This window comes from Lygodium microphyllum, chromosome 10 (genome assembly GCF_053477565.2).
Source record: "Lygodium microphyllum isolate KBCC chromosome 10, Lygodium_microphyllum_v1.1.10, whole genome shotgun sequence".
NCBI classification, from domain to species: Eukaryota; Viridiplantae; Streptophyta; class Polypodiopsida; order Schizaeales; family Lygodiaceae; genus Lygodium; species Lygodium microphyllum.
This window is the reverse complement of record NC_141144.1, coordinates 84,975,741-84,998,171: the sequence shown is the minus strand read 5'-3', so window position 1 is coordinate 84,998,171 and position 22,431 is coordinate 84,975,741. Positions and strand designations below refer to the sequence as shown.

Sequence of the window (22,431 nt, the reverse complement as noted above, 5' to 3'; positions counted from 1 at the left end):
ACCATATATGGGATTTGGTTCCTTTGCCGACTGGCAAGAAGTCATTGACATGCAAGTGGATATACAAGCTTAAAAGTATCCCTAGATGCCCCAAGTTTGCTTATAAGGCCAGATTGTTAGCTAAGGGTTTCAAGCAAGAATATGGTGTTGACTTTGATGAAGTCTTATCTCCTATGGTCAAATTGACAATCGTATGCTTAGTACTAGCATTGGTTGCTCAGTTAGATCTAGACCTTTATCAAATGGATGTAAAGGCTATCTTTTTACATGGGGACTTGCATGATGAAATCAATATGTAGCAACCTAAGGGCTTTGAAGAAAAAGGTAGGGAACACCTAGTGTGCAAGTTGAAAAAGAGGCTTTATGGCCTTAAGCAAGCATGTGGAGAATGGTACCACAAGTTTGATGCTGATCCGAGAAAATCACAAAAAAATATTTGTCTAACACTTTGTTGATTTCTTGTATATTTGAAGCTTTGAAATAAAGAAGAGGGTGGGAACAACCTCTTGGGAAATCCAAGAAATCACTTGATGGAAATATTTCATGGACCAGTTTACCAAGGGGGGGTGAAGAGTAAAGATCAATGGAGGAAGGTGAAGGAAAAATATAAAATGTGAAAAGAAAAGATATGAAATGGATTTGGAGCCATCCAAAGGGCATGTGAGGCTCATAATGTCATGACTTTGGAGCCTTATGATAATTCAACCAAATGGGACCCTTCTTGGAAGCATTAGTGGAAGAAAAATCAGGCACATGATTTTGTAAGATTTTTTAAAAATACTTCCACTCTGATCCAAAAAAAAACTTTCAACATAAAAGTTGTAGCCGTGAGCTGAAGTTTTGGCTGGTATTTTTTTATAATTTTTTGGAGCTACGAGTCGGGAGATATGGCCAAAATGGTGGATGCCAACTTTTTCCAACTACGGTGGAGACCACCTCCCAATTTTATACACACCCACACTTTCTTCCCCACACTTAACACTTCCATAAAACATCATTCATTAGACTCCCAACCCTTTCCCCTCTCTTCTCCTCTTTCTCAAGCTAATAAACCATTAGAATTACCCTCCTAAATCACCCTCAAACCATCCTTAATTGTAGTAGTAATGTATGAATTCTCACTACTCTCTCTCCATTATTGCTAGATATGATCTTATTTTATGAAGATTCTCTATATTTTTTTATAGGAGAGCTCTTGGACTCAAGCTATGGGGGGGAGAATGGAGACAACTCACCTATGATGGAGCTTGATTAAGTACAAATTGGTCAACAAAACATATAGATGGAGCTTCCACATTGGTGGAACCGCCTTAATGCAGCTTTGGTGGTGTTGATTCCTAGTATATCTTAACCTCCTGTCTAAACACCCTCAAGGCCTATATAAAGAGGCCTTCTCCTTTGTAATTGGCAAGAAGAGAGAGAGGCCTTCTTCAACCCTATTGAGCCTTCCCCATTCTCCTTCATGAGCTTATACAATTCCTTCACTTACTATAGCTTATGTATGCTCTACAATGTAATAAGCCCATGACATTGGTGTCCATATTATGTATAGTGGTTATGTCTCGAGGGTTCTCCATCTCTTAAGTTTATTGATTCATCTATTTTTTTGTAGTTCTCTCTTTCTCACACACACACACACACACTCTCTCTCTCTCTTTCTCTCTCTCTCTCTCTCTCTCTCTCTCTCTCTCTCTCTCTCTCTCTCTCTCTCTCTCTCTCTCTCTTAGTTTTCCTCTCTTCTCCCTCACAATCTCATCTCCCTCTTGCATAACGTCCTAGTCCGCTCTTCCATGACTAGGTGGTGCCCTTACCTCATTCACTTTGTGGCAAAAGGGAGTTTAGCATAGTATAGAGGCTACCATACTGAATTTCCTTCGTCAATGCTTTTATGAATTCATAGGAATATAGCTGTAATGATATGGATCCATGTTTATACACAAAGAAACCTTGTGATGGTAGCCTTATGATTTGGGTACTCTATGTGGATGATATCCTTATTACTAGGAGAGCTCATGATGAGTCTAGATGCCTTGAAAACTTGGCTGAGGAAGAGCTTTGAGATGAAGGTAGAGGACATTCAATATATCATGCATGATGGTAAGCCTATCATCTATCCTTTACCTTCTCATGTGAAGGTTAGTCACATTGATTGTCCACAATCTGATGAGTAGAAGGCCGGGAAGGCCAAGATCCCTTATGGCTACACCTAGCAAGCGACATTAGGATGTCATCAAGGGTATCATGAGGTATTTGAAGGGCACAAGAGCTATGTGCATATGTTATAATGGCCAGGATATAAGAGTTGTGGGATACTGACTCTGATTATGCAAGACATGCAAATAGTAGGAAGTCCACATCTAGCTATATCTTCACCTTTGTTGGAGGTGCTCTTTCTTGGATGTCCAAGGTGTAGAGATGCACAATCCTCTCTACTATTGAGGCCAAGTATATGTTGCAGCCAATGAGGCTTGTAAGGAGGCTCTTTAGTTAGGTTGTTTTGTGGCAGACCTTGATGTTATTGATGTGGTCCCTACATTGAATTCAGATTCTATGAATACTATATAGTAAGCCAAGAATCTGATATTTCATGCGAAGACGAGACACATTGAGGTGCGTTGCCACTTCATCTAAGAGGTTGTTGAGGACAAGTCTGTTGACCTTGTCAAGATCCTAACTAACCAAAATCTTGTAGATTTGCTCATGAAAAGCTTCGTAGCATAGTATTTTTCCGTTCTTAGGAAGTTGATGGGTGTTGGATGAGATGACGTCTCTCCTCATCCTATTGTACTTATATACGTTTGTACTTTGTCACTTTTTTCTTGTTCTCTCCTCACTAGGGGCACATTCACCTTTAAGTGGAAGATTGTTAGGGATAAAGGTGCATTTTCCCACCCACCCATGTATTACTGTGTTGACAGTACCCAGACACCTATACATTGTAGGTGGCGAGTGCCCATCGTTGTCACTTCATTCTTTATTCTTTCAATGATATTTGAATAAAGGAAAGGTCGATTCCACATTGTGACTATTGGAGTTCCCACATCGTGTGTGTCTTTCTCTCATGCTATTGCTCCTTCCACCATGGCTCTTGCTTCTGCTCACATGCTTCCACTCGGGGCTCACTCCCTTCAGTTTATTGTGGAAGGCCAAGAGAAATTGGTATATAAGCTACATAAGAGCTTATACGATTTGAAACAAGGTCTTAGGGAATGATATCATAAGTTTGATGCCTTTATGCAGTGTCGAGGGTATAATAGAAGTGAGACAAATTACTGCTTATATACTAAGAAGGCTATGTATAGCACCCTTGTGATTTTAACTCTCTATGTAAGCAACATATTGATTGTTGGGAAGTCAATTATGGAAGTGGATAACATGCTAATGGAACTCACTTACGGATGTGAATACTCTTCAGAAAAGATTGCATGAAACATTTGATACGAAGAAATTGGGAAAGGTTGATCACATTCTTAACATGCACATTATGTGGGATAGAGACAAAAAGATACTCTATTTATCTCAAAAGGAAACCAATGAGAATGTATTGAAGCATTTCAATATGGAGAGGGGAAAGGCAATCAGTGTTCCACTGCATCCATACTAGAAACTTAGCCAAGAGAATAGTTCCAAGTCATATGAACAAAAGGTTGAAATGTCCAAGGTTCCTTATACATCTACAATTACTAGCTTAATATATGCCATGGTTGCTATACATCCAAACTTTGCCTATACAATGCGAGCACTAGAGCCGTGTACATATGCTCTAGAATGAAGGATGCACCTATTATTGGATATGTAGATGCTGATATTGTAAAAGGAGTGCAAACTCTAGGAGGTCTACTATATATATTGTCTTCAAATTCACAGGTGGTGTAGTCTCTTGGATTTCTCAATTGCAATGATGTATTGCTCTATCCACCATTGAGACTAAGTATATTGCCGCCATTGAGGCATATAAATAAGCTATATGGTTTACTTATCTAGTGGAAGACTTGGGCATTGGAAGAGAGGTGCCTACATTGCATTATGATAGTCGAAGTGCCATTTAGTTTACACGGAACCCTGTATTTCATGTAAAGACAAAGCATGTTGAGGTGAAGCATCACTTCATCATGCAAAGATAAAGCACATTGAGCTAAAGTATCACTTCAACAAGAAGATGCTTGGGGACAAGTGCATTGAGCTTGTTAAGGTCCACATGGATAGTAACCCTATAGATCTTCTCATGAAGAGTTTACCTTCTAAGCACTTTGCACATTGTAGAATGTTGATGGGAATGGGCTAGTATATTCACTATCTTCTTCTATTCTCATAAAGGCACATTGGCCTTTAAGTGGGAGGTCATTGGGGTAAAGGCCAATGGCTAATAATGAGACAGGCACTCCTTTGTATAAGTACATAGTATACAATCATATATAAGTGAAAATAATAAAGAATAAGAATACCACTCATTGTACCCACTAAACTCTCTTATACACTTTTCTCTTTCAACCCTCTTGGACTCTATAGCTTCTACATTGAATCCCACCATTGCTTCCTTCTCAAATTGGGTACAAATAACAATTAAAACATGAGCCCTTCTCCAAGTTTTACCCCAAGTGCTTGTACTCTCCTTTTACTTCCATTTTGCTCTCAATTTTTAAGGGCCTTTTTTGCCAAATATCTTTGTCCGTGTGGTGAGATGGAGGATTTCATGTACAAATGTCATATACATGTCATGTAAATGAGAATGAAAATTTTATTCATAATCACATAGATCTGTCTAAGTGAAAATTTCACAAAGTATGTTTCTTCTAAGATAGCAAGACTTGAGAACAACATCCTTGTTGTCATAAAGTGACATTTTGCTAATTTTCAATTCCTTTATGTAGTAGTCTACTTAACTTGTTAATGTGTGTTCTAACTGTCCTAGTACCCCTTGTATTTATTAGCTAAATAATCATCTCCAATAAGAATATTTGTTTCGGTATTTCATCTTCTTTCTTCTCATTTGTAGTTAAATCATTTACCTATTATGCTGCTCAATCCAATACTCTATCCTAGAATGAGTCCTTTCTATACAATGATGACCTCTTATAAGTTGGATTTCTCACATGTAGACCCTTTTTATGGTTCACACAATGTAAAAGCTCCATTGTCTATATGTGTGTGCGCGCACCCACACACATGTGTGTAGAGGTTATGAGTCCAGTCTTTGCATATTCATGGATTTTATATGTCGACCTAAGAGTGATCCAAAGAAAATATACTCGAGATATTTCTCTAACATTGCTTATATTTATTGGTAAAGTGTAAAGACATAAAATTAACTCGCAATCCAAACTTAGCCAATTTACAATCCAATTAGAAGCAAGATGCCTCAAATCAATGCAGTGCATGGCTTCCAATCTTGAGCACCAATAGCTTATGTACCCTCAATTATGTTTGACATAACATACTATACATGATTGTGCCTTGTCATTTTACAAATAATTGACCAACCTTTCCCTTATTGAGTTTTTATGGTTGACACAAGGTGCTAAAACATGTGCTTCTTTTCCAATAGATGTAAAACACATATGCAATAAAACTCAAAGAAAGTCCAATGATTTTCCATGATATATGCTTTATCCCATTTTGCTTCAATGTGTGATTGTGTGTCTCAATGTTTGTATATAAGCAAGAGGATCCCAATGTGATCAAGCTCCATTGTTCATTCACATTGCGAGCTATCCTATCTACCCGTAGGAAAATGCTAGTGTTGCTCTTGCCTACTCCCTCACCTAATATTTCAAGGGGAGGTACCCCCCTTACCTAGTTGTAGTGAAAGTAACATACTTTGCTAACCAAAACAAGAAAATACTTGTTGGGACTTGCTTGTGAAATACAAAACCCCTTATCTTAAAAGGCATACATCAAGTTACAAATGGTGTTAGCTCTTGCACACCATAGTTGACCTCTAATTAGCCTTAGCCTTCTAAACTTTGTTTAATAATGCAGCTTTACATTAATAAGGGAGTATTTGTAGCATCACTAAAGATGCATCTTGGGTGAAAACACAAAAAACTAAACACAATTAAGGATTCTTCATCTTTTCTCAAGTTCTAAGAGGACAACAAAAATCTCTTCTTCACAACTCTCTTTCAAATCACCCATCCAAAAATGCATGTTTGCTAAATCAATTGTCATTCCTACACTCTAGATAAATCTAATTATGACTCCTCTAAGAGCATTCCATAGCTTTAATGATTCTTTATTTAACTCTCACTCATCTTTAAAAAAAAACTACATTTTTATTGACCTTGTGATTCAAGCCCATACGATCCATCCACTTCATAACGTTTCCAAAAAAGATGAGCAATTAACTCATCAACTCTCTCATCGAGGATACATATTGGAGATACATTTAGTCCTTTGTGAATTCCATCCTTTCTATTGTCCATCGCACATTTCCACAACATCATGTTACGACATATGGAGGAAGTAGCCTTCCAAAATAACAACACCATTTTCTTCCATGTTCTAATCTTTGTTTTAGAACACCTCTTCTTCTAAAACTCCCATACTTCAAAGAAGAGATGCATTGATGCTTTATATAATTGTTTCAATTTCATGCAACTCCAATGTACTTTACTAGCTTTTGTGGCTACATATTTGGTTGGGTGAACTAAAAATGTTTCAGGATGCCACTTGTCTTACTTCTTCTATAGGATGAATTGAAGCCATTCCTTTTGTTTTCATTCAACTAAAAGTGCATGTAGTTTTGTTCTATCACCATCCAATCCAAGTGGAGAGGCTCCCAAGTATCCTACCAATGTTGTAGACCCTTCATAAAACTAGCCTTTGATAGCTTAGCTTCGACTTTAATAAGTGAATAGTGATATTTGTATGCATCTTCAAAAGACCAAAATGACATGATATAGAGTAGGATCCTAGTGTCCTCCATGTTGCCCAATTCGATGAGGTTACAATATTACTTCTTCTATACTTGACCCAATAAGTGTGCAATGTTTCAAGTTGAAATATTGACTACTACAGTCTACCTAATCACTTTCATTCTTTCAAATATAGCAAATATCAATATGTCTATCTTATCCTTTGGCTTCTCCACATTAAGGCTACCTCCCTTGTATATGAGGATATAGCATCCTAAGAATTTGAATACGACCTACTCTTGCCATGGCTTTTTTCAAAGATGCCCAAGTTGCCTTACAAAATTTAATCACGTTTGCAATCAATACAATTATAACAACTATTATAGACTTATTAATAACTATCTTCCCCTAAATAGAGAAATGAATAGAATTTCATTTCTCTAATTTGTCTAAACTCTTCAACTTAAGCCATTTAGAGCTTTGCCTTAAAGTCAACCCAAATACCTAAGGGATGGCCTAGATATTTGAATATTTTCCCCTCCTTTATTAACTCGAATCCATGCTAGTTGACCCTTCATGTGGAGAACCATAGCCCAAAGAAAACCATTTCAATCTTGCAACAAATCATCACAAATCATGAATATCTTGCTTTACAAGTAAGAACTTTTACTTGCAAAATAGAAAGATGTTACCAACTTGTTGAAAGGTTTCCAACAAAGTATCTAAGAAGTTATTTTTTAGCCTCTAGTACATTGGAATTCTCATAGGCAAGGATTTGGGAGAGAAATTGATTGCCTAATGGATGGGTGTTTCCTCTCAAAGTCCAATGTTAAACCAACAAATCCATTCTCTCAAAAGAGTATCTTACTACTATATTATTTTAGCTATAGGTTCGGAAAGCCTCGAACCTCCAGAGGGCTTCCCAAACCTACCCCCTTTTCCAAACCTCTTTTCTTTAATCAAAACCCCCTCCCCTCCTCTCTTTCTCATGTGTAATATCTCATTTTCTCTTCCTCTTCCCTTTTTTCATTAAAGCCTCCTTTCCTCACCTCCCTTTTTAAATTAAAACCCCCTTCCCTTTTTAATTAAATTCCTCCCCTCTCCCCCTCTCTCTCTCATGTGTAGGGCCTAAGTTTCCTCTCTCTCTCTCTCTCTCTCTCTCTCTCTCTCTCTCATACACACACACACACACACAGAGTTAGATTAAGCTTTTTTTAATTTAAATTTTTTCGAACATAGTTTTTTACACACTTTGAGAAGGAGATAGAATAAAAGAGAGAGAGAGAGAGAGAAGAAGAAGAAGAAGAAGAAGAAGGATAAAAAGAAGAAGACGAAGAGAGAAGGGGGAGAAATAGGAAAGAGAATAGTCTTTTTTTAATTGAACATTTTTCTTCTCCCCTTCCCCCCTCTCTCTCATGCGTAGGGCCTAGGTTCTCTCTCTCTCTCTTTCTCTCTCATATTAAACTTTTTAATGTAAACTTTTTATTTAATTAAAATAAGGAGAGAGAGAGAGAGAAAAAAATATACAAAGAGCAAAAAAGAAAGAAGAGAAGAGAGAGGGAACAGAGAGAAAGAGAATTATAGAGAGAGAAAATATAAAATTTAAGAGAAAGAGAGAGGAAAAGAAAAAAGGAAAAAAGAGGAGAGAGGGAGGACAGAGACTAAGAAGAAGAAGAGAGAGAATTTGAACACAGAGAGAATTATAGAGAGAGGAAATATAAAATTTAAAAGAAAAAGAAAAGAAAAAAATTTAAAGAGAAGAAAAAAAAGAAAAAAGAGGAGAGAGAAGGAAAGGAGAGGAGAGGGAGGAGAGAGAGAGAAGAAGAAGAATAAGAAGAAGAGAGAGGAAAAAAGGAAGAGAGATGGGGAAAAAGAAAAAAGAGGAAAGTCTTTTTTAAAATATTTTTTGAGAGAGAGAGGAAGGGAGAGAGAAGGAGAGAGGGGGAAGAGAGAGAGAGAATATAAAATTTAAAAGAGAGAATAAAAGAAAAAGATAAAATTTAAAAGAAAGAGAGGGAGAGAAGAAAAAAAGGAAAATTAGGAGAAAGGGGAGAAGAAGAAAAGTGGAGAGAGAGAGAGAGAGAGGAGAAGAGAGAGAATATAAACATAAAGAGAGAATTATATATAAGGAAAAGATAAAATTTACATACTTTAAGAGAGACTGAGGGGGGGAAAGAAAGTGAAAGAAGAAGAAGAAGAGAGAGAGAACATGTAGAGAGAATTATAGAGAGAGAAAAGATAAAATTTATAAAGAGAGAGAATAAAAAATAGAGGAGAAAGAGAGAAGGAAAAGAGAGGAGAGAGAGAGAGAAAAAGTGCAAATAGAAGAAAAGGAGAGAGAGAGAGAGAGAGAAAAAAAAAATTAAAAAGACAATGAAGAGAGAGAGAGAGTGAAGAAGAAAAAAGGGAAAAAAGAGGAGAGGGAGAGAGAAGAAAAAGAGAGGAGAGAGGGGAGAGAATAAAGAAAGAGAGAGAGAGAGAAGAAAAGCAGGGAGAGAAAAGAGAGAGAGAGAGAGAGAGAGAAAACTAGGAGAGGAAAAAAAAACTAAAATAGAAGGCAAAGAGAGAGAGAGAGAGAGAGAGAGAGAGAGAGAATTAGACAGTGAATTTGGGGGAGGGAGAGAGAGAGAATGAGAGAAAAAAGAGGAGAAAGATGAGAAATGGATTGTTGAGCGAACTTCGCTTGCCGCTTCGAGGCAGCCTAGCATCTATGCACGCGAAGCGCACGCAGAACGCTACTCTCTTATTATGGGAAAAAGTAAGGGCGTAAAGGGGCATCCCTACCTAATCAATCTCTTTAAAAGAAAAGGATAAAGGTCCATTTATAGGTTTTAACAATTTTGATAATTTCTAGATCCAAACCACAAAGCTTGCAAGGGTACAAAATAAACTCCCAAACGATTTGGTTGTAAGCCTTGTCAAATTCCATATTGACTAACACAAAATATTTATCGATGCTTAATAACATTGATCCTTTTTTGTGGTTGATGATTTTCTCTCTTGGCCAATTTACATCCAACCCAATTCCTACATGGTATCTTTCCAACTAAGGCCATTTATACTTGATTGCTATTCAAAGGATGTCCCTAACACCTAGCAATTTGCCACATTGAAAATGAAAGAAAATGATAACTGTTGGTTGCACCCATTTGAGTGATCCCCAATGTAGGCTTGCACAATGATAATGGGAGTCATCTCATTTGCATGCACTTCATTTTTTTGTAATCTCATATAGAAGTTCTAGCTTTTGTTTATGCCTCACTTTATGTACCAGATTTTGGTCCTTCAAACTTAATGTACCTTATCCTCTTAATCCCTCAAGTCGGTAAGGCTTGCACCTCCTTTAAATTGGATTGTAGAGGGGTTTGAGAGCCCATTAGAGATGATTAGCTTTAGCCATAATTTGTGTCATCTTACTACTATATTATTTTAGCTATAGGTTCGGAAAGCCTCGAACCTCCAGAGGGCTTCCCGAACCTACCCCCTTTTCCAAACCTCTTTTCTTTAATCAAAACCCTCTCCCCTCCTCTCTTTCTCACGTGTAATATCTCATTTTCTCTTCCTCTTCCCTTTTTTCATTAAAGCCTCATTTCCTCACCTCCCTTTTTAAATTAAAACCCCCTTCCCTTTTTAATTAAATTCCTCCCCTCTTCCCCCCCCTCCCCCCCTCTCTCTCATGTGTAGGGCCTAAGTTCTCTCTCTCTCTCTCTCTCTCTCTCTCTCTCTCAATTAGATTAAACTTTTTAAAATTCAACATTTCAAAAGCTTTTTTTAATTTAAAAATTTTCGAACATAGTTTTTCACACATTTTGAAAAGGAGATAGAATAAAAGAGAGAGAGAGAGAAGAAGAAGAAGAAGAAGAAGGACAAAAAGAAGAAGAGGGAGAGAGAAGGGGGAGAAAGAGGAAAGAGAATAGTCTTTTTTTAATTAAACATTTTTCTTCTCCCCCTCCCCCCTCTCTCTCATGCGTAGGGCCTAGGTTTTTTTTTTCTCTCTCTCTCTCTCTCTCTCTTTCTCTCTCTCTTAGATTAAACTTTTTAATGTTAACTTTTTGCTTTATATATATATATATATATATATATATATATATATATATATATATATATATATATATATATATATATATATATATATAGAGCAAAAAAGAAAGAAGAGGAGAGGGAAGGAATAGAGAGAAATATAAAATTTAAGAGAGAAAGAGAGAGAGAGGAAAAGAAAAAATGAAAAAAGAGGAGAGAGGGGAGACAAAGACAGAGAGAGAAAATATGAAGAAGAAGAGAGAGAATTTGAACACAGAGAGAATTATAGAGAGAGGAAATATAAAATTTAAAAGAAAAAGAAAAGAAAATAATTTAAAGATAGAAGAAAAAAAAAGAAAAAAGAGGAGAGAGAAGGAAAGGGAGGAGAGAGAGAGAAAGAAGAATAATAAGAAGAGAGAAAAAGAGGAAGAGAGATGGGAAAAATAAAAAAGAAAAAAAATAAATATTAAATATTTTTTGAGAGAGAGAGGAAGGTAGAGAGGAGAGAGGGGGAAAGAGAGAGAGAGAGAATATAAAATTTAAAAGAGAGAAGAAAAGAAAAAGATAAAATTTAAAAGAGAGAGAGGGAGAGAAGAAAAAAAGGAAAATTAGGAGAAAGGGGAGAAGAAGAAAAGGGGATGGAGAGAGAAAGAGAGAGAGAGAGAGAGAGAGAGGAGAAGAGAGAGAATATAAACATAAAGAGAGAATTATATATAAGGAAAATATAAAATTTACATACTTTAAGAGAAACTGAGAGGAGGGGAAGAAAGTGAAAGAAGAAGAAGAAGAGAGAGAGAACATGTAGAGAGAATTATAGAGAGAGAAAATATAAAATTTAAAAAAGAGAGAATAAAAAATAAAGGAGAAAGAGAGAACGAAAAGAGAGAGAGAGAGAGAGAATAAAAATTTTAAAAAGAGAATGAAGAGAGAGAGAGAATAAAAAAGGAAAAAAAAGGAGAGGGAGAGAGAAGGAAAAGAGAGGAGAGAGGGGGAGAATAAAAGGAGAGAGAGAGAGAGAAAAGCGGGGAGAGAAAAAAATGAGAGAGAGAGAAAACCAGGAGAGGAAAAAAAGTAAACTAAAATAGAAGGCAGAGAGAGAGAGAGAGAGAGAGAGAGAGAGAGTTAGACATAGGAAATTTGGGGGGGGGGGAGAGAGAGAAAGAGAGAAAAAAGAGGAGAGAGAAAGATGAGAAATAGATTGTTGAGCGAAGCTGCCGCGAAGCGGCCTAGCGTTTTGTGCGCGCAAAGCGCGCATAGAACACTAGTTGTCTTTATTATGAGTAGTTGCTTTTATCTATTGTGTATTTATTCAATTATGTATTTATTCAATTATGTGATTGGATTTAGCCATATTGCCTTTATTGGGACTAGCTCCCAATATCTAGCATATCTCGACTGCTCAACTCGAACTTTGCAATTTTGGCAAATCGACTAAAGGTAATGCCACATGAAACACTCACTACACTTTTTGAAAGTACAACAAGCAAAGTAAGGTACATGTGGCACCTTTTTTATCCCTCATATTTCTTACAAAAAAGACAAATTTACATACTAGATTGTCTTGAAGTCTAAAAGATACTTGCATGTGACTTGACCCTAAGATCATTGGTTCAATTCCTTTTAACAAGAGGCTCCATAATACATAATATTTCATGGTGAATATGGCTCTTTTGGGTAATGGACGACATTCCAATTTCTCAAATAAAATTGCCACAATACATGACATTAAAAAACAAGGGCATTCTCATATGAGTATATCCTTTTGTTGTAAGAACATTCTTTCCTAAAAGTAGACCACTTAGCTGAAGTTGACTAGAGATACCAATGAGCAATATGCCAATCGATTGGGAGTGTGTGTGAGTTGTGGGAGGTCAAAGGTTCAAAACTCACAATCGGGTGGCTTTGTGATGCCTCACTATTAGGTGAAAGATAGATGTTATTCCAATTGATAAATGTCACTATAAGGCACTAAAAATTATATTACAATAGAAAAAATAAAGACTATTTCCTAAAGAATTGTTATACTATTATAATAGCATATGCTTTAAGAGGCAATGTTAATAAGAAGAGTATTTGATATGTTGTATAGCAAATGGGCTTTGTCAAGCCAATGAGGCTATGTTTCTCTAGTGGTACACATATTTATATGGTAAGGCACCAAAATTATATTACAAAAGAAAATATAAAGACTATTTCCTAAAGAATCGAATGGGCTTTGTCAAGCCAATGAGGCTATGTTTCTCTAGTGGTACACATATCTATATTGTAAGGCACCAAAATTATATTACAAAAGAAAAAATAAAGACTATTTCCTAAAGAATCATTATACTATTATAATAGCATATGCTTTAAGAGGCAATGTTAATAAGAAGAGTATTTGATATGTTGTAGTGAATGGGCTTTATCAAGCCAATGAGGCTATGTTTCTCCAGTGGTACACATATCTATATTGCGCACATGAGGTAGTGAAAGCCTAAACTCGTGAAGCTTGTCCAAATAATGGTAACCCAATCTTGTGGATTTGTTGGAGCCATCTAAGAGACATATGCTACAATCTTAGTATGACATATTAGTTGACTTTATTAAATAAACTAATGATGTTTCAGTCTTCGTCATAGTTCCTTTTCATTGAAAAGCGTCGTGATTTCATCAAGATGCTCATGAGATGCCTTAGAGCAGAGTCGCCCCAGGGCGACTAGTGCAAATGGCCTCTAGTCATCCTAAGGTTGCCCCACAATGTGGAGGGGGAAGGAAATGAAAGGGAGAGAAAAATAATTGTGATGTCAAATTGCTCGTCATTTTGAAAAAAACGAGTAAGTGATTGGATTTGTTGCTTATGCAGACACGTAGGTGTGGGTCGAAAAGTATTGACACTCCAATCATAGGCCAAGATTTGGCTAACCTTGCTAGCACTCACCGAGGAAGTAGCTTCCCAACCAGACCTTGCAAGGTGATTGTGGGGCTAAGTTCCCCCTCATTCACCCTGCAACTCCCTTGTGCAACTGAGGCTTGGTAGGAGGGGGAGTGGCGTCCAACTCCCCCCACCGTCCATGCGACCCAGCTCTTAACCATCTGTCACGTGGGCAGTCGGGACTCGGGAGTGTATAGATAAAACTTTTGGAAGTCAAATAGAGTCGATTAGAGAGTACCCGTTCTAAGGAGAAGGGGGTATTCCGCTGATATAGCGTACGTTTTTGTCCGTGTGATTGTTTAAATTTCGCTTCTTTGGTGGCGGAAGCTAGACAGTCAATGCGAGTTTGGGCACAAGAAAACACCAGCTATGGATGTTGTCGAGGTCGCGAAGAAATCTAGGCTTCTAAGTGCTGCTTGCTGATTGCCTTTTCGCCTCGCCATTATCCCCAGATTGCTGAAGGCGTCGCAAAAATGCAGGTCGATGACGACGACGACGAGCTCGAGCCCTTGTTCTCCTACAAGAGGGTCTGTCGGCCTCCTTCAGACGGTAAAACAGAGAGAGAGAGAGAGAGAGAGAGAGAGAGAGAGAGAGAGAGAGAGGATTAATTAACTAAGGTCTCCTGCAATGAGAAAACTAAGAAACGCAGAACAGGAGAAAAATTTTCAATTTTTTTCAAGTGAGAACTATGTCCGGCCAGGAAAATCTGTACGAACGTCTCAGCGTGTCACTTTGGTAATGCTAGAATTTGAAGGGCATCCGTGTGAATCTTTATCTTTGAAGACCTCTAGAAAAACCCAATTTCCCCCTTGTGAAGAGATTGGAAGGAAGGGTACAGGACTACTTTCCTGTAGGCAAATTCGTGTCTACGCTCCCTTTGAAGATAATCCCTCTCCAAGGTTAGTGCAACTAGTTTATGTAAAGGCAACCGAAGCAAGCATAAGAGTTGATGTTAGCTCCCAATGGGCAACATCTCAAGAGAATTACAGGCAACAATTAAAGAAGTAAATATTTATAGCTTTATAAGGGATCTTTAGTGCTTCCCCGTTGTAAAATCTATCAGCAAGCAATAGGATTTCTTAATCTCGTTTTGAATCTCCAAGTCCCAAACGGTTCATATTGCACGAAATGGGGACAACAAACATGATGATGACACGTGTACATGAAAGTTTTTCACGTGGCACTAGCATGAATGACACAATCAATGTGTATCTAGTAAGACAAGGGATCTGTTGTTATAGGCTTGTATTTGTTGGTGACAACTGGCTATAATAGCATTTTGGGAAATCTCAATCAGTGCTTTGACAAATTACCTTGTAAACCCTAATACATAGAGGTAAACGAGTCCCTAATTTGCCTCCAGCAGAGGAGAAGAAACGCAAATGAAGATGGAAAAATAACACTCTGTATGAATGCAATACAAGGCAGCAAAGAGTCAGCCCTTGCATGTGTGGATGAGATGGAGAAGCTACATATAGCCAGCAGGTGCAACATATGGCTGACCTGCAGATGGAAAAGCTCCAACAGCTGCAAAGCCTTAGAACTGGCTAACTAATATGCTAAAGTGGCCACCTCGCATGTCTGCCTTTTTTGGGGTTGCAAATCCTAAATGCAAAACGTAGAAATGCTTCTCAACAAACACAAGGTTGGAAACTATAGGCAGCAGTTGGAGGAGTATGTGAGAATGCCGGGCAGCCTGGAACAGTAGCAAACACAGCTGCAAATGAAGGTGACAGCTGCTGAATGGCCTTAGACAGGTGGCAGCAAATTAGAAGATGAAAACACAGCCTGGCAGGGGTGCTGAAACTCATTGCTTGTTGGCTGGGGACTGATGGAGGACAGCTGGGTGATGATTTCTTTTTGATGTCAAAGACATGAAGGAAGCCCCCCAAATGAGGTTGGTAGGCTGTAGGAATGCCCCGACAGCTGAGGCAGCCCTTGGGGGAGCAGAACAAACTAAGGTATCCACTAGGAGAGGGGTATAGAGGGCAATGGTCGTGGAGAGGGCTGATAATAGCTCGCCGGAATGATGGAGTACGGGATAAGGGATGCCCTCACTTAGGCTTTAATTTATAGAGGATTTTGGGGTGCACTTGTTCTATTGTCAGAAATAAGCCATTTAATAATAATTAAGCATTAATATGCTTTTGGAGATGGTTTCAAGGGACTCAATGATGGGTTAATTAAAGCCCTAAATTTAATGGCTCAACACCCTCTCTTAGGCCTAAAAGGATCGTGCCCAAGATGGAGTGAAAGTTGGTCTCTATCTTCTTTTTAATATCCGAAAGGTTCCACCCCCAAAGTAGCCAAGGCATTAGTCTAAGGGTGCTTGTGGGTTGCCCAAGAAACGGAGACTACTAGGGAGTGGATATCTTCTTTCAAACAGCCCTATTTAAAAGGTCTTGAAAATTTTCTTTTCTTTTCATCTATTTTAAATGGATTTTAATGACATCAAGGGGTGAAAACATAATGTCCTCCACGTATTTAAGTCTTGCAAGGCAAGGCATGGGTGAAGAGGTATCGACGAGATAAATGATGAGGTGCCATGGAAGACTGCCATAATTGACTAGACAAGAGAGTAGTGAGTTGCCAACCCATCACCAAGTTGTCTGAGAGAGAATCTAATGTGGATGCTGATTGCATGAGCTCCTAAAAATAGAGAATAATCATAGTAGCTGTTTATGTTTGTTAACAATACCTTGTAGTAGCATATGTAACTATCCTGTTAGCAATGCCTTTGAGCATACGTGACGATGAATTCCCTGCCTTCGGCTAGACTGCCAAAGTGTCCCCTTATGTGAGTTTGGACTAGAAGCCAATCTTGCTCTTTGTCAAGAGACAATGCATCATAAACATGGATATCAATCCTACCTCTAGGATTTTAAACCTGCCAAACTTTAGTTGAGGCAGAAGAGAATTCCCTCTTTAGATCCTTTGCACCTTTATACCTATATAGATGTGTGAGAATGCACAACAGTAGCCACTGTAGTCACCGCCTCATCCCAGAGAAAATGAGGATGACTCCTATGCTCAAGCATCGAACGGGCCATCTCCAACATGGTCTGGTTTGCACACTCCACCACACCATTCTCTGATGGTGTATTCAAATGGGAATACTCCACCCGAATGCCGTGGTCCTTGCAAAACTAAGAAAAGAGGTGAGAAGTAAACTCACCACCATGATCTGCTCGTATGCCACGGACTTTGAAAGTAGTTTGTGTCTCCACAAATACCTTCCACTCGTAGTATCGGGAGTATGCCTTGCTCTTGTACTCTAGAAAGTAAGGCCACACATAATGACTGAAGTTGTCAACAATTAGCATCAAATACTTGGCCTTTCCAAGGGAGGCCGTGCCCATAGGTCCGCAAAGATCAGTATGCACCAATTGCAGCGGTGAAGAAGTCCTCCTAGAGGCAACTTGTGGATGAGGTTGCCTATGCTGCTTGCCCCTCAAGAAGCTAGGACATAAAGTGTGAAGAGGAGGGAAATTGGGAAGTCCCTCCACTATTTTCTTCTGAGAAGCCCACCGCATCGCATCAAGATGAAGATGCCCATAATGAGCATGCCAAAGTAGCCCAAGCTCGTGGGAAGACTGCGCAGCTAAGGCTATGAGCTTACATAGTCTACCCTCCTATGTACCTGTCCAAAGAGTTGCACTTGTAGAAGCATCCTCCACGGTAAGTGCATCCTGGGTAAAAATGACTCGGATACCTAGCCGTGTAAGACTGTGGACAGCAGACAATAGGTTAAAGTCCAAATCCGGCACATAAAGAACTCTAGCGGAAGAAGACTGTCTATCAGAGAATAAAGATAAAGTTCCCACGCCCCGAACAAGAACAACAGAGTTGTCACCAATGGTGACTGTGTCCCCTCTAGAATGGATGTCTTGAAGCCAATCCTTCTTGAAGGTCATATGAGAAGAAGTGCCACTATCCACGAGCCAAGGCTTCTCTTGAGTGGTAGAAGTAAGGGCTATATCCTCCTTGACAAATACATGCACAAAGACGAACTTTGTTGTGGTTGGGGTCGCCTTGGAATCTTTCTCCTTGGGCTTCAAATGGGGGTACTTCTGCCAACACTTGTCCTTGGGATGAGTGCCCTTTCCATAGTGTGGGCACTTGGGCTTCTTCTCCTTCAAATCCTTCATGTCCTCTTCCTTCTTGTCCTCGGGCTTCTCCTTTTGCTGCTGCTTCTTCCCGCCACCTATACTTGCAATAAAAGCCTTGGTGGAGCCAGAACCACTAGCCCCCACCTCTCTAAGTCGCTCATCATGCTCCAAGACAAGTAGTGAAAGCTCCTCCCATAAGAGTTTCTTGTGGGTCCTCAAGATGATGAGGTTGGTGTAGAAAACATCGAACTGAGGAGATGCTAGTTGAGTCAGGAGAATCATTGCCATATCCTTAGAAGAGATCGTCCGTCCAAGAGAGGCGCGCTCATGTCTCAAATCCTCCATCTTCGTGATGTGCTCCTTCATGGAAGACGAGTCTATTGGGTATTTTACTCACGCCTTACTTACGCCTACGCTCATATGGGAGTGTCGGTGATCAGTAGGACACTGGGGCACTTTTTACTCTCGGTAGGAGAGGTTTTTTCCCCCAGACTTATGGTCTTATTATCGTATGTACTTATGTGCTTATGTTACACACATTTGGGCACTTAGTGTGTGTCGGGTGTGAACACCTCCCTACAACCCTAAGGTTTAAGGGTTGTACTTTGTACTTTCAGATTACACTCATTTAGTCTATTCTCTTGGGTGTCGTGCTTCAACTCTGTCTCTCACACTCTCACACTGTCTACTGAATCTCTGCTGTACCTTGATCCTCTGTTCTCACATTTGGTATCAGAGCGGTCCTTAGTCAGCAGCCAGGGGTCCCCGCCAGTTTTGCCCCCGAGTCGCCAGCACCAGACCTGCCCAGTCGTGCCTGCGCCTGTCAGCCCGTCAGCGCACAGCACCAGACGACTCCTCTACCCTGCGCGCAGCTCCAACAGTCAGCGTGCAGCTCCAACAGTCCCGACGCTACCTGTACCTGCACGCGCCCTGGTGCTGTTCCTCTGTGCGTGGCCTTTGCTCGAGTGTCCGTCTGCAGCCCGCCACGTCAGCCACCAGTCTTGCTGTGACACCGCCTGGATCTTGCAGCCCATCAGTCACGCTGTCTGTGCCTGAGAACGGCTGCCTATAGTCGCCTTGTAACGTCAGCAGCTCGCGCGCTGTTCAACAGCACAGTCTTCGTCAGACGGCGCCCGTCAGACCACGTGCAGCCCGCCTGCCCGTCTGCTGCCGTTTTTAAAAAAACGTTACGTCAGTCGCTGCCTTCTACGCTGGCCCGCCAGTCCCGCCACCAGCTCAGCCGTCTAAAGCGCCGCTGACTGAACACTGCACGCGACTGTCCTGCGCCCGCCAGTCAACGTCTTGCCCACCACGTGCAGCCTGCTCGTCTGACAACCACGTCAGGTAAAATTTTCAACAATTTTTTTTTAAATTTCAGCCCAGAACACAGTTCTGGAAGCGGAGGTTCACACGCGGCAAGCACAGAACAAGTGCAGGGATAAATTTCATGCAAATTTTTGGACTGGATCGTCAGAAATTTTGGGGCTTTTGTGTATTTGGAAGACAGTTGCATTTGGACTGCTGATACAGTCACAGAAAGACTGTTTTTGACAGAAATTTTGGCAAAATTTTTGGGGATTTTGACATAACAGTGTTGCAGTGCACTGTTTGCACCTTGGGAAGCGTGCATTAAAAGACAGTTTTCTGACAAAGTACGCCCTTGCACATTAATTGCAGAAACATATTTGCTGCAATTTTTGGAAATTTGCAGATTTCCAGTTCGTACTGCTTTGACATTGCTCATTTTGTCTTTGGAAATTTGTCATCATGGCAAATCAGGGAGGTGATGTTTTTACGTATGTATCCAAGGAGGACAGACTGGACGGAAACAACTATTCCCTTTGGTCATTCATGATGAAAAATGTATTAGTGGCCAAGAATTTATGGGATTATGTCAGTGGAGAGGAAACTCGACCGGGAGTTGTAGCTCTCGTTACTCCTCCTCCCCAAGGCGCACGTGGACAACGGGGACCTCAGCTCGCTCCACCTCAGCCACTTCCTCCAAGAACTGCAGCTCAAAAAGCTTGGGATACCCGTGATGCACAGGCCTTGTTGTTGATTGCTCTGGCAGTTCAGCGGTCCATCATACCTCATATCCGTTCGGCATCTTCTTCACGAGATGCATGGTTGACTTTGGAGCATATGTTTGCAGGAAAGAATGAGACTCGGATCTCTTTTTTGAAGAAAGAGTTGGAAACTCTGAAGATGCATGAAGGTGATTCTATGCAGGATCACTTAAACAAGATTCAGGACTTGAGGGAGCAGCTCATGAATGTAGATGAGTATTTTTCGGATGCACAGTTGATATCCACCACCTTGAATTCCTTACCTCCTTCGTACTTGTCTTTTCATACTGCATTGAACCTCACCATGAGGATTACTGAGCACCCACTTACTTTTATTCAGCTGGTTAGCTTGCTTCTAGAGGAGGAGCAAACACGGAAAAATAGTGGTGTGGATGCTATAGTCTCTGAGCAGGCTTTTGTGGCAAGACAGAAAGGCAAGAACAGCAAGGTGAAAAATGCTCCACAGAGTTCTGGCACTTCGGGCACATCGTAGAATCAGTCACAAGGGGGGACGCAAGCAAAGAAAGGAAAATGTCATTATTGTAAGAAGCCCGGCCACTATATCACTGAGTGCAGAAAGCGCATTGCCAAAGAGAAGAAGAAGGAGTCAGGAATGTCTGTTTCTACTACTCCTTCCACTGCTAGTGAGTCCGCGTCCTTTGTTGTGGACAGGGACTATTGTTTTTACACTTGCAGTTATGACATCTCTTGGGCCAATAGAGCACTTAGCTCTATAGAGGATGCTGACACTTGGTTCTTTGACAGTGGTGCTTCTAGACATATCACATCTCGCAGAGATTTGTTTGCTTCAGTTAGTGCACCTCCCGTTGGGAAATCGGTAGTGTGCCAATAATGCATCATACCCTGTTCGTGGTATTGGGGAGATTCAGCTCACAGCCATTGATGGCTCTATTCTCCGCTTGCAGGATGCTTTGTTTGTGCCTGGAATAAAGAAGAATTTGCTTTCTATTTCTTCTTTGGCACGTTGTGGTATGCAGGTCACTTTTGATGATGACCGTTGCATGGTTCGAGAAAAAGAATGCATGACATTGGTCTTGACAGGATCTTTGTGTCATGGTTTATATGAGTTGGATGCTCTTTCAGTAGATCAGTCAACATACTTGACATCCACTCTTACTCCTGCTATGATACAGGCGGAGTTATGGCATGCTCGTTTAGGGCATGTAAACTTTGGCAGCTTGATGCTTTTACAGCGTACTCAGATGCTGGATGGCTTACCTCTCTTGGAGAGACCTCCTGAGCACTTATGCGAGGGATGCATTTTGGGGAAAATGCATCGGTTCTCATTTCCTCGTGATGTTGCTTTCAGGGCAACAACCAGATTGCAGTTGGTGCATTCAGATGTTTGTGGGCCTATGCAGACCATGTCATTGGGTGGTTGTTATTATTTTGTGACATTCATTGATGACTTCACACGTTTTTGCTGGGTCTATTGTTTGAAAAAGAAGTCAGAAGTGTATGATGCATTTTTGGCTTTCAGTGCACTTGTTGAAAATCAATCTGGATGCCACATTAAGACTCTCCGTTCGGACCGAGGGGGGGAATACATGTCCTCTATGCTGAATTCTTTTTTGCAGCAGAAGGGCATAGTACATCAGTATACTACAGCTTATATTCCACAGCAGAATGGGGTAGCAGAGAGGAAAAATCGGTTACTCATGGAGATGGCCAGATGTATGCTGAAGGCAAAGAGCTTGCCTCATAGTTTTTGGATGGAAGCAGTCATGTGTGCTTGCCATATTTTGAACAGATGCCCTACCAAAGCCTTGAAGACCATCACACCATTTGAGGCTTGGAACAGCCGTAAACCTTCTGTTGGTCACTTTCGTACCTTTGGGTGTCTTGCCTATGCCCATATTCCACAGGTACTTAGAAGAAAATTGGACAACAAGGCTGTTAAGTGCATTTTTATGGGATATAGCAATGAGAGCAAAGGCTACAGACTCTATGATCCCGTTACTAAGAAGGTTTTTGTCAGCAGGGATGTTGTTTTTGATGAAAAATCAGAATTATCCTTGGCTGGTTTGGACACATATCAGGCTGCCTGTGATGTTTTTGAAGGGCTGCTGCCCATTACTTTTGGTGATTCAGCTGGAGGTTCACAAAATGAACCTAATGTTCAGCCAGCTGCTCCTATGGAAAGTGCAGAAATTCAGCCATTGGCTGATCGGAATATTCAGCATCATGCTGAAACAGAAATTCAGCAAGAGCTTGCACACAGCCAGGATGCTAGACAGCTACCTAGATGGTATTTGCAGACTATGCAAGATAGTCCTTTGGATGCACCCATGGCTGGTCGTACTAGAAGGCAAACTCGTTTGCATGATTCAGCACATACTATGGAGTTTATTATGGCAGCAAGTACTTTTGATAATGAAGAGCTTGAATGTTATGAGGATGCACAACACAGTGTGCATTGGATGGCAGCCATGCAAGCTGAATTAGATTCT

The 22,431-nt window shown here is 40.2% G+C and overlaps 1 protein-coding gene across 2 annotated transcripts in view; it reads left to right on the top strand.

Annotated features, from left to right (window-relative positions):
* Positions 1–14,021: 14,021 nt before the first annotated feature.
* Positions 14,022–22,431, top strand: part of LOC148030234 (Ubiquitin-like superfamily protein) — a 78,447-nt gene continuing 70,037 nt past the window's right edge. For both annotated transcript variants that reach the window (XM_087686504.1, XM_087686505.1), the window contains exon 1: positions 14,022–14,334. In XM_087686504.1, coding sequence (XP_087542630.1) covers positions 14,259–14,334 — 76 coding nt within the window. In that variant the 5' untranslated portion in view covers positions 14,022–14,258. The remainder of the gene's footprint in view (positions 14,335–22,431) is intronic.